Genomic DNA, 16,854 nt, shown 5'->3' with positions numbered 1-16,854 from the left:
AGTTGGTCTGGGCATGCTAGGATTTCATAGCAGAAGACAGTAGGTATATTAAAGGCTGGATAACACCAAATATTCATAATAAATGGCTTTGCCTTTTGACAGAACCTTGGAGGTCAAAGTTTAGCTTTAATACACAGCTGAATCTCTGTGATATATTCTTGCGTCCCACAAGACCTAATAAGTGCCCACCTGAAATTTATGTTATTAAAGTGAAATCAGTGAATGATGAAGGGAGAGAGGCAGAGGAGTCAAGAATGTGATGACAGAGGATGTCTGACAGTGATGGACCATAAGGAGCGAGAAACAAAAGGGGTAGGAAAGAGGAGGCTGAGGGTTGTTATAGTGAGGCCATTGCAGTGATTGAATTGGGGTAGGCAAGCGGGTTAAACACATTAGGGGTCACCCTAGAGGCACCCAAATGCACTGGTGCTACATTAAGGAAAGGAATCAAAGCATTTCCTCTTGGAGTAGTTTGGCCAAGAGCAAGCCCAGTTTTGAGTTCCCTGCTTCTCTCCTGTGTCTTGCTTCTGTCTGTAGTTTAGGGTTCCAGGCCTCTATGTGATCATCTGTTACATGAGCTTGAATCAGTGCCTGCCTGAATGCTGCTATCTCATGGCTCTGTCCCTACAGGTGGTTTTTGCTAACTTTGATTGTTCAGCATAGAGAGCGTCACAAAGGGAAGGAATGAGGGGATACTTTACAGAATCCTTTAACGGTTTTCTGAGGGGCTGAACTTTACTGGTCCAGAAGCACTGAGAAAAGCAAACATAACAAAACCTCAACAGACTTATCAACTTAGATCCATGTTGCTTCCATCATTTATGGTGGATATTTGTTTATAAGGACATTTCTGACATGTTTGCTATTTTCAGCAAATGATTATCATAGCACACATTCAGACACATGGGAAATCCAAAGCAGGTAAGGTTATTTGTTACACTGTGCTCTTAAAGGCAGGTTAAACAAACAGGCTGAGTACACAGCAGTATATCAATCCTAAGTCTTACATGACCTCCAGGTCTATTATTTACTTGGCTGTGAGGTCCAGCACAAGTGCCAGCCTCTATGAATGTAAGAGACTTATTCATAAAAGTATACTGATGACTGAGACTAGCAGGAATATGAAGCCATGATGGTACTAATCTGATACAGGGTGGGATATATGTGGAGTGAGATGAGAGGGACTTTCTTCCAGTACTGGGCTTATCTAATTATGTACATATGATTATGCTTCTAAATTGGTACTGTATTACTATTACCATTATGATTATTGTGTGTGTGTGTGTGTGTGTGTGTGTGTGTGTGTGTGTGTGTGTAATGTATATGTGCATGGTTTGTGGCATACACATGTGAAGATCAGAGGATAACTTTAACAAATTCTCTTTTTCCACCTGTATGTGAGTTCCAGGGACTGAACTTATTTCCTTAATAATATTTATTTCCTTGGTGGCCCACTGAGCCATTTTACTGGCCCATGTTTCTGTTACATTACTTAGGATGTTGCAAGACCCCCAAGCAAGACCACCACAGAGCCGATATCTGATGCGAGCACACAGAGGTTTTTAATAACAAAGCAAGCCTGGGGCTTGGTCTGCATCCAACATCCAACACAGCAGTGGAGGAGGAGGGCCTGAGCACTCACTTGAAGGGGTTTATATAGGAAAGGTTTACCTGCAGCTTGGGATTGGACAAGGGGGCTAGGGGTGAGGTAGTTCTTTGAAGTTGCTGGCTGATCTATAAGCATGAGGTTACTGATGGCTAACAGGTTTCAGGGTATCTATAGAGACATTAATTTTTTACTCCCTATGTCCTGCTCCTGCTGAACCCAGGATATGTAGATTTATTGTTTCAGCCTTATCTTCTCATGAGTTCAACTTCTAGTCAGTTCTAAAACTGCTAGAAGGTCAGCAATTACCTTTAGAGGAGGGTGGGGAGCGTCTCTCAAGATGGCTACTGATTTTTCCCTTTCACATGTAGACATCTTTCTGTAGACATTTTGCAAAATTTTAACATTGAATTTCACCAAGTAGCTCATAATTTATAATGGCAGCATTCAGCTGTAGACTGTAAATGGAGAAAACACATGGGAGATGTGTCTTCTCTGTAGTAACCCAGAACTGTTGAGAGTAAAGAAAAAAGCTACCTGAGAGTATAGTTGCTGTTCTGTCCAGGGAGCTCCACAGCATCGGATACACGTTTCTTTGGGGAAGCTGGCTCCCGTTTATGTACATATAGCTAGGTACTTTTTTCTTTGTGTTCTCCTAGAATCTTCTATTTTCACCACATTTCATTGTGTGTGATTATTTCTTTAAAAATGTATCTCAGATTCTGAAACCTGGATCACTAGTGAGACAGTAATTACAGATTGGTGGTTGACATGGAGCTTGTGTCTTTGATAAGCAGCGATGTGCTAGTCATTGTACCTGGTGTTTGGAACATAAGCAGAACAAGCCTCTAGTGTTGGAGTTTAACTTTGGCAGGTACCTCATTGCTGAGTTTTGTAGAAGGCATCCTTATTGGGTAGAGTGCAGCTTGTACAGTACACTGGTGACAGATTGCTGGAAGTGTGTGTGGAGGCACATAAGCCTAATTAGTGGAGAGGTTCAACTCATGGAAATGTGATTTTCCCTAGAAGATGCAGAACCTTGAGAGCCTGATTTTATTTTAGCTCCAATTTTTTTCTTTCCCTAGGATATATTAATCTCGCTTTAAGTTATTTGCTTTACTTTAGTAAGTACTCTTATTTCTGAAAGAAATATCTCTGTGTATAATTTTGTTCTAGATGACAGGTATCATTGTTTATTTGTTTGGTATAGTTACATTAGGATGAATATACCTAGAAGTGCCACAAAGAATCCATCTTTAATGTGGGAAAATATGATTGTGGAAAAGAAGACATTGGGGTTGGATGAAGTTACGTGGAGGCAGGAATGGGCCTGGGAATTACTACCCAGCATTCTCATGGGGTGTGAGGAGGCATTTTACTAGGCATCAAGGTCCTTTGGGCACCTTACTGAAAGGTGCCTCATTATCCAAACCCTTTATAGTCTTTCATTCATTTTCCCTGCTAGGTACCATTCTATAGGCCACTTTGTTGGCGGCAGATCCAGTGTCCTAATTATTGCTTTGTTGTTTGTTCAGTAGTTTTTAAAATGTAATAACGTACTCTTTCTTTTTTTAATCAGACAGTGTTAAAACAAGAGAAAAATAACTATAATGCCTGGGTTTTCATTGGTGTTGCTGCAGCTGAATTAGAACAGCCCGATCAGGCCCAGGGTGCCTATAAGAAAGCTGCTGAGCTAGAGCCAGAGCAGCTACTTGCTTGGCAGGTATGGAGACATGTTTTATTTCTTATAATATGGGAAAAGCATTTGTTTTTCATTTTTCAAAGTGTAGACTCCAGTGTTAAAATAAGCATTTAAACTGTCTCATGAAAAAAATTAAATTTTCTAAATCTAAAAGTTAATTTTAGGTGCCAAAAATACTGTTTATCATTATTTAACTTCCTACCTACCTGGGTTATTTTTAAGTAGAAGACTGTAAAGGGTCCTCTTACCTTCACTTTTCTTGGAGGGAAATTCCACACATACTTCATCTGTAAAGTGTGGTAATTTTTAGATGTTGGTACTTTATTTCACATAATAAATAAATGTGGCCGGGTGGTGGTGGTGCACGCTTTTAATCCCAGCACTCGGGAGGCAGAGGCAGGTAGATCTCTGTGAGTTCCAGGCCAGCCTGGTCTACAAAGTGAGTTCCAGGAAAGGCGCAAAACTACACAGAGAAACCCTGTCTCGAAAAACCTAAATAAATAAATAAATAAATAAATAAATAAATAAGGGGACAAGAGAGATTTTTCTAAGAATAATCATCACTGCTTCTTTTCTAGGGGCTAGCGAGTTTGTATGAGAAGTGTAATCATGAAAATGCTAAGGGGGATTTACCTGGTGTTTACCAAAAGCTGTTAGATCTCTATGAAAGGTAAGGAATATGTGGGGAAAGGCTAGTTTCTTTACAAACCTGACTTAGAATTGAGTGATTAGAAATTATATAGAGCTGAGCAGTGGTGGCGCACGCCTTTAATCCCAGCACTTGGGAGGCAGAAGCAGGCGGATGGATCTCTGTGAGTTTCAAGGTCAGCCTGGTCTACAGAGCGAGTTCCAGGACAGCCAGGACTACACAGAGAAATGCTGTGTCAAAAAATCAAAAAGAAAAAAAAATGAAAGAAATTATATAGAACTTGTGTTAGGATTCTCTAGAAACTGAGAAGATGAATCTACATATATATGAATGGGATTTATTAGAGTGGATTACAGGGTATGGTTGGACTATTCCAACAGTGAAAGGTCCATGAATCCAATAATAGTTCTGTCCATGAGGCTGGATGTCCCAGTTGGTCTTAGGTAAACTCAGGAATTCCAAAGAAGTAGGCTCTAATGCCAGTAAAGGAATGGCCTTGCCAGAGTGAGGGCAAGCAGTCGAAGAGCTAGCTTCCTTTTTCATGTCCTCTACATAGGCTGCTAGCACAGATTTTAAGGTGGGTCTTCCTACCTCAAATGATTCAGTCTAGAAAAGTCCCTTCCAGCTCTGCCCAGCAGCTTGGTTTTAGTTCATTTGAGATGTAGTCAAGTTGACAACCAAGAATAACCATCACAGAGGTGGAAGGGCTAGTAACATTTACTGAGAATTTAGAAGCAATTTTCTTTCAGAAATTTATCATAAATTTCTTGTGGTGAATTAGACTGAAAAGACTATTTGATGATTGACTCAATTTGGAATTTTAAAATTTATGGCCAAGATAATGAAAGATGTTTGCGCATTTTAAGTCTTTAGTTGTTTCTGCTATCAGATTAAAATTCCTTTTCTTCTCTTTAACCTCAGTGTTGACAAACAGAAGTGGTGTGATGTCTGTAAGAAGCTTGTGGGTCTGCATCACCAGGAAAAGAGGCAGCTAGAGGTTGGTCAGTGACTTCTAAGGGACTCCCCGTGACAGTGTTATTAGAAAAAGGCTTTCATCTTGCTTAATACAAGTTAAAAATTAGATATTATGATAGCAAGAATTTTGACAAGTGAATCCCAGTGTTTTGGAAACTGTGAATTACAATTCAAATGTAGGCTATCCTAAGTTCTAAACTTTGAAACTAGTTTAAGTTTACTAAGTAGTGTGGCTGTGGAGCATAGTGAGCCATTTTGTTACTTTCTAAATTGTGGGAGTTGAGGATGTAGTTATCTTTCTTATGTCTTGCGGTATTTCTGATAGAAGGGCTCTGGAAATTTGCCTAATCAACTTATTTTTTTGTTGGAGTTCCTCTGGAATGGGATATTGTACTTTTGCTATTATTACATGTTAGTGGGGGAAATAATTTTGGTTTTTAGGTTAAACATTTTACGTTTAAGTTAACATAGCTGTTTAAATCTCCTTTTCAATAGGTGGCTCGGACATGGTATAAATTGATAAAGACACGGCGAGAAGACGGAGCAGACAAGCAAGAGCTTTATGAGCTGTGGAGAAAACTGACTGAGTTGCTAGCTGAGAATATAGAGGACCAGGATAATGAAACCCAGCAGATGGTATCAGCTTGTTTATTCCTCATGGTTTACATCATGAAAATCGATACTTAATTGAATTAGAAAATGGAGGCATAATGAAGTAACACAGGAAAGTACCGTATGTCAGTGCAGTGAGTGCTGTGTGTGCTCAGTTTTATATTCCTAACAGGAAGTACCGTGTGTCAGTGCAGTGAACAGTGAACCTTTCATTTCCTTGTCCTTTCATCCTTCCCTTTGTCCTTCTCTTCCTTTATGATTTCATCTTTTCTTTCCCCTGTCTCTACTTCCCCTTTTTTCTTTCTGTGCTGACAATTGATCTAGTGTCTTGGATGTTCTAGGACCATACTGAATACCGAGCCATTCCCAGCCCCCAGTCAACACACGCACACGCACACGCACACCCACATGCACACATTTCTGTTGTTTGCTTCTTTGTTTTGTTTTTGATTTTGAGACAGGATCTTATTATGCAGCCCAGGCTGGCTTGGAATTTTCATTCATTCATTCATTCATTCATTCATTCATTCATTCATTATCTGTCTATTTATTTATCATCCTGACTGCATCCTCCCCTCCTTTCTCCTCCTCACCTGTCCCCTCCAGTCCACCCCTTCTCTGTATTTACTCTGAGAGGGGCAGGCCTCCCCTGGACATCAGTTCTTGATCCTCCTGCCTCAGTCTCCTGCATACTGAGGATTACAGAAATGTATCACAGTACCTAATAATTTTTTATAAACATGTATTAACCATGCTTATTTATGGCATTCGTACATAAAGCATTCATTGATCATATTCAGCCATCTTTCTACCCTCTCCCTTTACTTTCTGTACTTTTCTTAGTCTTTTTTTTAAAATTAAAATGTAATTACAACATTTTCCTCCTTTTCCTTTCCCCCAGCTCCTCCATGCCACCCCCACACCACTTCCTCTGAAATTTCTGGCCTCCTTTTCTTTAATTGTTATCATTATACATACATTATATATATGCATGAATATATTAATTCATATAGATATCTGAGTCCATTCAGTGTTGCTTGCATGTATATGATTCCAGGGCTGACTACTTGGTGTTGAATAACCAATTAGGGAGCACCTCCCTGGGGGAGGAGCCCCTCCCTGAGGGAGGAGCACTCCTGCTCTCGGTGTTCCTTAGTTGCCAGTAGCTGTTTGTCCAGCTGGGGGCTCATGAGATTCCCCGTCCATGTTAGCGTGTCCTTTGGTGTTGTCCTCGCTCAGGTGTGTTTCCAGCAGCCGTGTTATGGAGGTACCATAGATGTGCTGCCCTGTAGTTTCTATAAGGCACAATTTCACAGCCATTTCCTAGTCCCTTGGCTCTTAAAATCTTCCTGTCCTCACTTCTGGAATGTTCTCTGAGCCTTGGGTGCAGGAGTTAAAAGATGTATCTGTCCAAGCTGGGCGCCCATGATTAGTTGTTCTCTGCGTCTTGACTTGTTTTCTGTAATGGTAAAGAGAAGCTTCTTCAGCGAGGGTTAGGTACGACACTATTCGCAGATACACACTTAGGGTGCAGCTAGGAGCTCTGCTGGTTTAGTAATGTGGTTTTCTCTAAGTGCCATGGATCACTCCTCGAGGAGTGGGCTGCATTTCTTTTCCCTCTCACCGGACACCAGTGCCACCACTGCATCTTCAGGATGTCTTGCCAGGTCTGTCACTGCTGTGGTTCCACTGCTGTGGTTCCTAGGCTTCATAACTGGGTAGGGTCGGTGCTTGATTCTCTCCCTTGGCAGCTTCCAGGGCTATGATTCCTGTTCAGGGAAGACGCGTTCAACTCAGATCCCACTCTGATCTTCCAAGTCCCCTGTCCAAAGTGAACGGTGTCTTCAGCAGTAGGAACTTCCCTTTAGCTTCCCGGAGGTGACCAAGGACAGTAGCAGCAGCTTGTATTGCCACCCTGAAAGGGTTTTTATCAGGTAGTCCATGGCTCTTGAGGGGAGCATTTTCAGCCCAAGTGGCTTAACTTCATTTAAACTGTGTATGTATATACACTTATATGTAGTATATGTAATTTTGGATAAATAAAAAAATTTGATCCCCCTCTCCCTCCTCTGTATTTACCTCCTTTTCCATTCGCTAATTAAAGCCTGCCCCGTTTTTTCCATTTCCCCCTTCACATCACCTGTATATTGCTGTTCCCCTTTCTACTGCTTCTTTTTCTTAGTTCTTAATAATATACTTTTAAGAATTTATTTCTAGGTATTAAACAGATAAATAAAATGATAAGGGGTGAAGTTTAAATAATGAGTGTTAAGAAAAAAAATGTCACTTATTTTCCATTTACAATACTTGAGTTATTATTTGAAAAAGCTAATTATGTTAAATTATTTTAGGTTAAATTTCCTTTATTGTGAGGTCATTACCTGTATCAGAACAGTGAAATGTTGCTTATTTTTATCGTCTTTATAATTACCAAAGAGATTTTAGTGATGAGATAGTAGGGTTGGTTGTGATGACTAATTTTGTCAACTTGATTGGATTAAGAAACACTGAGGGGTGTGACTGTGGGTGTTTTCTAGTAGATTTACTGGGGGTGATTGGGGTTGTGAGACCTGGATGTATAACAGGTACTCACACACCTGTCAGTATGTGAGTGACACCAGCCCATGAGCTGGGGTCTTGGACCAAATAAAAAGGAGAAAAAGAAATAAATGTTGGCCTCCCCTCCTCACCGATCCTGATCTGCTCAGATGTGAGCACATAGCTTCTTACTACTGCCGGGACAGTTGTGAACTGTGCTTCCTGCCACAATGAACTGTACCCTCAAACTGAGCCATAATCAAACCTTCGTCTTGTCTCTTAAGTTGCTTCTCGTCAGATATTTGGTCACAGCAATAAGACAGGTGACTATATATAAGAGATTTTATCAGGTCATAAATATACGCTTGAAAATGTAGAGCTTACTTAATGAAATGGAGAGTATAATATGCTTTAAAGTGCTTGCCTCGTACTGTTCTTGCGCAAGACATTTATAAGGCTTTTGTTCAAGATTTTCTTCAAAGTCAGTTAATACTGCATTAAGAGAAGTGGTTTCATTATGCTTCTCTCTATTTTTTACCAAGTATAACCCAACTTCATAATTTTTCTTTAAAGTTTTCTTACTCTTGGAGATTTTCCAAAGAAATGTGCTTGTGATATTATATTGCCATATAAGATAATGTTCTAGCTGATTGCTTTGTAGCTGCCAACAGTGAAGGGAAAAATGCTTTATTAAGCTAATGTTTTAAATTTATAGTTGTCACTTCCTAATTTAGCATAGTCTGTTGGCCAGTCAGAGTTAGAACGTATTTTAAAACTCACATAGACATTTTGTTCCCTCACTCAATTTGTCAGGACCAAGCAGGTTATGGTGGCTCCATCTGTAATGCCTATAGTTGGGAGGCTGAGGCAAGAGGATTTCCCCAGGATCAAGGCTGCCATGGGTTACAAAGTGAGACTCCCTGCCTTACAAATCTGACCAAACAAACAGGAGAATCATGAGTGCCAGGGATAAGTTGAAAGTTTAGTTTTTATAATGGAGTTTTTAGCCTTGGCTGCCCTAGAACTCACTTTGCAGACCAGGCTGGCTTTGAACTCACAGAGATCTACCTATCTCAGCCTCCTGAGTGCTGGGATTAAGGACATGCACTACCACTGCCCAGCTTATAAAGGAGTCTTAATACAGTATATAGCACTTGTCACATTTTTTATTTAGCATGCTACATAATAGCTTTTTGGTTTGTTTCAGCTTTTAACTGCATTTGAGAATGCACTGGATTTAGCAGATAATATTCCCAGTGAAGATCACCAAGTACTTTATAGGCATTTCATTCAATGCTTATCTAAAGTAAGTGACATTTATGTATTTCTAGTTATGAGAATGTTCATCAGTATGTTTTATTGCTGTTGGAATTTACTTTATTGTGCTTTTATATTTTCAAGTTTCCTCATGAGACTACAAGGTTGAAGAAGGCTTGTGAAGGGATGATAAATATCTATCCCACTGTACAGTATCCACTAGAAGTGATTTGTTTGTACTTGATTGAGACAGGTAATTTTTTTATATTGCTTCACAGAGGTGTATGATTATATGAGAGTGATATTGCAATCAATTAAGCACTACTTTAGTGCTTACTGTGTATAAAATGTTATATTAGTGTTTCTAGACATCAAAGAAATACAGTTATGTAGTGTTGCTATTTATAGAAAGTCTGAGAAGTGTAGGAGAGTAGAGTGATACAGGACTTATTGGTGCATCAGTAAAATTCTTTTTTTTATTATTTTACTTTTAAAAATTCTGTGAAGTCCTTTGGTGGCAGGACTTGAAGGATGTCTTGAACTTTCTCCGACATGAGATGTGGCAGGTCTAGTAGTCCAGGTGGCAAGTGTAGAGTTGTGGCGCTAGATGCAGCCTCTCTTTTTAATTGCAATAGTAAAGTAGATTTGTTTGGTATAGTAGAAGGAATAATTGAACCTATTTGGCTGAATAGGTTGGACTATATTACACAAGTCTTGAGTGCTATGAAAAGGAAACATTGAGCTTCATAGTGTTGATATTAATTAATGTCATAGCGATGGTCCATTTTTTAAAAATTTTGAAGTATTGTGAACTGTTAGTCCGTAAGTGAACTAGATTAAATTCAGGTTGGAGAGTGTGTCTTGGTGTGTGTGACATGCTCTTGCTTTTTTGTGTACTGTGGTAGTACTTTGAAGAGAGATGGTTGTTAACAGCTGGGTCATTAGGAGTTGGCACATCTGAAGTGTGTATGTCTGTGACCTAGGCAGGTATTTGTGCAGATTGACCACTGTGGTTTTTCATGGCACCCTCTGTCCATGTCAGTGTTTGTGCTGAATAGAGTGCTTTATGATGACTGGGATACACTTCTACACAGGCTTTTATTCATCGGAGGTAGATAAACAAGTTCACGGAACTCAGTGAGGAAGCTGAGCTGGAAATAGTACCTGCAGTAGCATTCTGGGGACTGGATTGTCATGGAACTTTCCTAGCACAGTGAATCTTTCTCACTTGGTTGCAAAATGGATAAATACGTGGAACATTTTGTGTGGATGACTCACATTTGTCATAGTAGAAAAATACAGTTCTAGAGAACTGAGGGAGAATTCCTGTAGGCTCTGACCATTGCACCTGTTTCCACTCTGCCTGTCTCATCTCCTTCATCACTCCTTAAGTTTCCTGCTCGGTGTGAAGTCAGTGCTCTTACCTTTAGTCTCGGCATTTCCACTAATAAGTAAGATCTTTTTCTTTTTTTCAAAGAGAATATTTTTAACTATTACGAAAATTACCAAAAGTATCAGAGTGAATTACTTTATGAAACACAAGTGCTTAAACTAAATGTTTATGATGGACTAAAGTAGACTAGAGTGATACTAAGAATGAGTAAATGAACTTGGAATATAGTGGTGGTGACAGGAAGGAGCCGATGAATGGAAAAAAAATGCCTTCAGCTTCTTAAAGGGAAGGGCAAAATTATTTTCAAATTTTAGTTCTTCTGAAAATTTAGCCCAATATAGAAAAAAACTGGTTTATGTGAAAAGTACATTTGAAAGGAACTATTAAATTAGCCAAAGCTCATCAATTGTAAATGGGAATCTGCAAACTAAAGCTAAGCATGAAAGTGAGGTGGATTGATTGGCATCACAGAAGACCAAGGGGCAAAAGGCTGAGGATGGCTGCTTGTAGCTTAAGAAGAGGAAGAAAAGAATGAGGACCAGGAAAGGGATAGGTGTGGGCCCCGATGTGAAGACAGGAAAGTATTTCAGAAAGAAGTCTGTTGGGGACTATCATGATAGACTGAGTAACTGATTTTATGATTAAGAAAACGAATATTAAGGCTTTTTTAAAAAAATAAAAGTAATTGAACAAATAATGATGGAGGAAGTTGAGGAAGTTTAGAAGCTTAAGAAGAAAAGTAATCTAGGGGCTTTACTGTTTATGGGAAAAGCAGAGGAACAAGTCACGTGATGGGGGCAGCAAGAGAAGCAGAAGAAGGATTACAGTGATGTCTCCTGTTTGGACTATTTCAAGACTGAGGCAGAGGAAGTGAATCACGTGATAGGGGCAGCACGCTTTCAGAGGGGCAGGAGAAGGATTGCTGTAGTGTCTCTGGACCACTTCAGGAAGGGTCGACTGGACATGACAAATGCTGTATTAAATCCTTGGAAAATAAGGTCCACAAGGAGGTCAGCACAAGGAGATATGTTTTTTGTTTTTCATCTGATAGGAAGCCTTATTTCAAAATCATCCAGTTTCTTCAGATTTTATTGTAAGACCCAGTGTGTGATTAAAGATGTGATTGATACAGGCTTTGTGGCTGTTAGAGTTGCGGTCAAGAGTTAGTGACTGGTGGTTACTCTCTCTCCAGTTCTGTTTAGCTGTTAGTGGTCTGCACCATTTCCTCCTTAGTCTGCTCATATACTAAATGGTGTAGGTGAGTATTTGGACATTTCTTTTGGAAAACTGACTGAATGCTTTCTCATAAGTGTGAATTTGCCTTTAATCTGTGTTTTGTTTGTTCATTTGTCTCGGGATAAGCATGACCCTGGTATTCCAGAATGCCTATAAAACAGCAGGAAGAAATGGAATCAGCTCCATCTGCAGAGTTTTGTACATAAAGTTAGTGGTCTTTCTAATAAAGAGACCATTCCTTCTTCAATCAGTGTGAAAAAACAAGATGCTTTCAAACATAGCATAATGTATCTAGCATTCCTCGAGGTTTGCAATAAAATGAATTTGAGATCTTACCTAGATCCTGCTCTAGAGAAAGTTGGAGAGGACAGAAACATAAATGAAATTTTGCAAAAAACTGTCTGTTAAAGAAAACCAGTATCATCCTGTGGCATTAAGAAACAATACATAAAAGTTGGACTGGGATGTAGCAGATGAGAGCAGGAGGCCCTGGCTTTATCTTACAGTGTGTGTGGTGTGTGTATGGTGTATATTTGCCTGTGGTGTGTATGTGTGTGTGCGGTCTTTGTGGTGTGTGTATATGTGCAGTGTGTGTGTGTGTGGTGAGGTGTTGTGTGTGTTGGGTGTAGTGTGGTGTAGGGGTTGTGCGTGCGTGCGTGTGCAGTGTGTGTGGTGTGGTGGTGTGTCTGTGTGTTTTGTGTGTGTGGTGTGGTGGTGTGTGTGTGTGTGTGTGTGTGTGGTGTTTATGTGGTGAGGGTGTGTGTGGTGTGTGTGGTGTGGTGTGTGTGTGTGTGTGAAGGATAATAATGACATAGTGAAGGGATTATTGACTGATAAGAAAACATACTGGTTTAAAAGCTGAGTGTAGTAGTACACACTTATAATCTCAGCTCTTGGAAGGGAAAGGCAGAAGGATCTCAGCCAGCTTCAGGGGCATATCAAGTTTGAGGCCAGCCTGGGCTACACAAGATTCTGTCTCAGCAAAACAGAACAAAGGAAGTATTCTTGGACAGCCTTTGGGGATGGGTATTGTGTAGAACTGATGGGGAGGTAGGTCTGTAGCATGGTGAGTAGGAGTGGATGGGTAGGTGCTCAGATGTGTGGTTAGACTCAGAGTTCTTGTTCTAGGACAGTGCAAAGCTCTGCATGATTTCTCTTTTGTCATTCTAAGGCAAACTTTATGTATCCTGCAGATTAAGAACTGCTAGAAACCTTCAAGGTCTCTAAAGGCCAGCACACTCTTCCTCCCCCAAAATACTTTAGTTCCCATGTGATCTGCTGCTTTACAGCAGTGAATCACTGTCTCTCCACCAAGGACAAAAATGTGTTCCATACTTCTGGGTCTTGCTTTGTGTGTTGAGACTCAAGATTCATTTTCAGTATAACTTTCCTAGTTGCCATTTGTTGAAAGGTGTTTTTTTGTGTATGTGCTAAATAACTGTTTTTATTTATTTTACCTTGTAGCCAAAATGCAAGAGGACAAGGAGGCTTGGCTCTTCAAATTCAAGCAGAAAACAGCTTCATTAAGGGTTATGACTTTGTGTTTGAGCCCAGGAGGTAGCTCAGGATAGAACGCTTGCTTAGCATGAGTGAGCGAAACTCTGGGTTTGGTTACCAGCAATGAAAAATAACAAGGTTTTATGTCTTAGAAATATTTGAAAATGCAGATGAATATGGAGAAATGAGTGCCATCAAATTCTATTTTTTTTCTCCCTCCAAAACTAGGTTTATTTAAAAGTGAAAATTTGTAGTGCTCATTCGTTTCTTTGGTATGTCAGAAATGATTTTAAAAACAAAACAAAACAAAATATTTTCTTATGATATAATTTAGGAAGCTGAATTCCATAGAGTTATTTTGTATCATCACTTTGATATTTCTAATTTTAATATTTAGCAACCTTAGATCTGGACTGCCTTTTTGAGAAGTAAAAATTATAATTTTTAAACTGTTTTTTAATAATTGTTTACTATACTTATTTTTTCTCTTTTTTTTAAAGATTATAATATGATTAAATCATTTCCCCTCTTTTCTCTCCTCCCTCCAACCCCCCCTCCCCCCATAAACCTCACCTTGCTCTCTTTCCAATTCATGGCCTCTTTTTCCATTAATTGTTGTTATAATTAACTGATATGATTTCTGTTATGACTTTTAGAGAATGCTACAGAGTTTCTTAAAGTTCCCCCTGGGCATATGTGGAGAAAGTGCTACATGGGGCTTTTTCCCCTCTTCTTGAGACAGGGTCTCATGTATTCTAGGCTGGCCTTGAACTCCTGAACCTCTGACCTTGTGTCTCAACTGCTGAAATTACAGGCATGTGCCAGTTGTCTTTTGTCTTTATAATTGTGCTTCCAGATATTAGCAAAGGGAATATATTAGGAAGGTACCTTGTTTTAAGAGTGACTCCTGTCCATCGTGGCCTTTGGGAAGCTCCCTGTACATACTGTGTTTATCCCAGTGTAGTTTGGGTACTCTAACTGTGGATTATCTTGGAGAGATTCATGACTACCTTTTCCTTTTGTCGTCCTAGGCATGTTTGTGATAAAGGCAGTTTGTGTTGCAAAAAGTAGTCTGTCATGAATTATGTTTTCAAAGACTCAACATACTATTTAATAACTGCTGTACCCTGTGTCATCTCACTTCTCTAGAAGTTGTCATTTAGTTACAGAGGCAGTAGAGGCACTATATGTCTGTTACACTAACAGTAGAGCTAGCATGTGGTATTAGCAAATCTGTGGTTCTACCTGTCTGAACAAGTAGTGTCAACATTACCTGGGAATACATCAGAAATGCAAACTCTCAAACCTTGTCTCAGAACTGCTGAAGCAGATACTGAGAGTGAGCTCAGCATACTGTTGAACAAATTGAATCCTTCAGTGGTTCTGATGGCTAGTGTTGATGTGCAGTGTAGACAAAAGAGGATATTGAAGCTATGGAACTATCTTCTTAGAATTCATATTTGTAGAGACAATAGTGAGGTGGTCTTGGCAGGAGGAAAGTCATATCTGGGAACATAACAACTAACCAAAGTTATATTTCTTCAGTTTGGGTTCATATTTTACCATAAAGTGCTGAAGTTTTAATTTTTTAGCTATTATGAATTCATTTATTTTTTTGTGCCAATTTAGAGTTCTAAATCAGTATATAACATTACTTATAGATTATTCATTGGTATACATCTTATATCTGTTATATTGAAATGTAATGGCATTATGGAAATAATTTACTTTTAGTATCTGTGATGGAATCAGTAATTTCATATATGGTTTGGGGATATATATTTTATAATAGATGTTAAAACAGCAAGACTTTTAAAATATTAATTATATTTATTCCCCATGCTTATTGTTTCAAGTTGTCTGTCTTAATCACTTCTTCAGAGCTTTTCTGTGTGATTAAACAATTTATTAAAGTGTCGAATGCTCCTCATTAATTATAAACAAATAACATTTTTCACTTTTGGGGGGGGGCATATGAATTTCTAGAAGTTGTAAATTTGATTGATTTGAGGTTGGAGAAAATGGAACTGTTCCAAAATAGATGTTTTTTTAACCTAAATTATTTTATTGAAATAAATTGAGATTATTGCAGCACTGGATAATTAATGCATAAGCCCAATTATTATATAGGCAAGAATAGTTTGATAAAAATGTATGCAGTGTATTTCAGAACTAAGAAGATTGTAACGAAGTCTTCCTTCAGTGTCCTGATTCTAACCCAGCATCCTTTGATACTAGGATGGTGGGAAGTCCATCAGCGTTGACTGCTACGTCTCTAGCTGTGCATTGTTGCCCTCAGGGAACCAATGAGATACTCTGTTTCTTTCATGTGAATACTAAAGTTGATATGGGGAATAGGTAATGCTGCTGAGAGTTGAATAGGAGGAAAAAGACAGGGCAAGCCATGGGCTCTGTGACAGCCCACGGACTAGTAGCAATAAGATTCTCCTTTGAAACCCTTGAGCATGAGTTCAATTTCAGAGTACTTATGTATGTAAAGCGATTTTACTTCCAGTGTTTAAACATGTTAATGAAGTAATAATGTCTTGTATATTTGCTGCTTTATTTAAGTTTTTATTTCCTTAAATCAGGACTTAGTAAAATATGTGTAAAGCAGCTTTTGAAATTTATGTATATAGGTATGATGTTAAGAATTCAGTGTACTTGTATATATATATTAATACATATGCATATATATGTATATATTAATGCTAATAATGTTTTCTTTTAATTTTAGGGAGTCTGACAGATGAGGGACAGCGGTATTGTTGTAAGCTAGTGGAAATGAATTCAAAAAGTGGTCCAGGCCTCATTGGCTTAGGCATTAAAGCTTTACAAGACAAGAAGTATGAAGATGCTGTTAGTCACCTAACAGAAGGTAATGTGCAGAGTGTAATATTTAATATGTGGAGTAGTTAGTCAGTATGGACTACTATTTTAGCCTTTCTGTAAGGAGATAAACTAAAGTAAAGGGAAAATGAATATACATACTCTGGAGTCTGCTTGTAAATTTGAATTTAAACTCAAGACCATGGAAAAGTTCAACTTTATGTGTTCCATTGATTCCCTTTGTACACAGTAGGGATACTTCGATGAAGCCTTAGAAACAGAGAGGTTTACGTTAGTTGACTCAGGTGTGGTGTTTTTTTTTGGATAAACCTATGTTCAAGCTGAAATGTGACTAATACAGTGAGGAGGTAGATGGGGCAAGTGGGAGGAACATTATAGGTCAATGAATGCATTTGTGGAGTAGCAGAGCTAAGAAGAAAGCTGTTGTTCAGGGTAGTAAGATTGGAGGTACTGGAAGGGACAGGAATTGAGGCTGAACATGGCCTTGCAAACATTGTTAACAAGCATCAAGTACAGTGAGTGCATCCCACGGACAGCAG

The 16,854-nt window shown here is 39.0% G+C and overlaps 1 protein-coding gene across 6 annotated transcripts in view; it reads left to right on the top strand.

The window, feature by feature from the left end:
* The window catches only part of Ttc37 (tetratricopeptide repeat domain 37), a 102,493-nt gene that overhangs the window by 12,567 nt on the left and 73,072 nt on the right, over positions 1-16,854 (top strand). For all 6 annotated transcript variants that reach the window (XR_003737003.2, XM_028894020.2, XM_028894019.2 and 3 more), the window contains 7 exons: positions 3,186-3,329; positions 3,887-3,978; positions 4,879-4,954; positions 5,428-5,568; positions 9,290-9,388; positions 9,484-9,592; positions 16,203-16,343. Coding sequence is in view for 5 of the 6 variants with exons in the window: in XM_028894020.2 (XP_028749853.1) it covers positions 3,186-3,329; positions 3,887-3,978; positions 4,879-4,954; positions 5,428-5,568; positions 9,290-9,388; positions 9,484-9,592; positions 16,203-16,343 (802 nt within the window). In the remaining variant the exon portion in view is untranslated. The remainder of the gene's footprint in view (positions 1-3,185; positions 3,330-3,886; positions 3,979-4,878; positions 4,955-5,427; positions 5,569-9,289; positions 9,389-9,483; positions 9,593-16,202; positions 16,344-16,854) is intronic.

This window comes from Peromyscus leucopus, chromosome 15 (assembly GCF_004664715.2).
Source record: "Peromyscus leucopus breed LL Stock chromosome 15, UCI_PerLeu_2.1, whole genome shotgun sequence".
Taxonomy (NCBI): Eukaryota; Metazoa; Chordata; class Mammalia; order Rodentia; family Cricetidae; genus Peromyscus; species Peromyscus leucopus.
The sequence above is the reverse complement of the archived record's forward strand: the minus strand, read 5'-3'. Positions and strand labels throughout refer to the sequence as shown.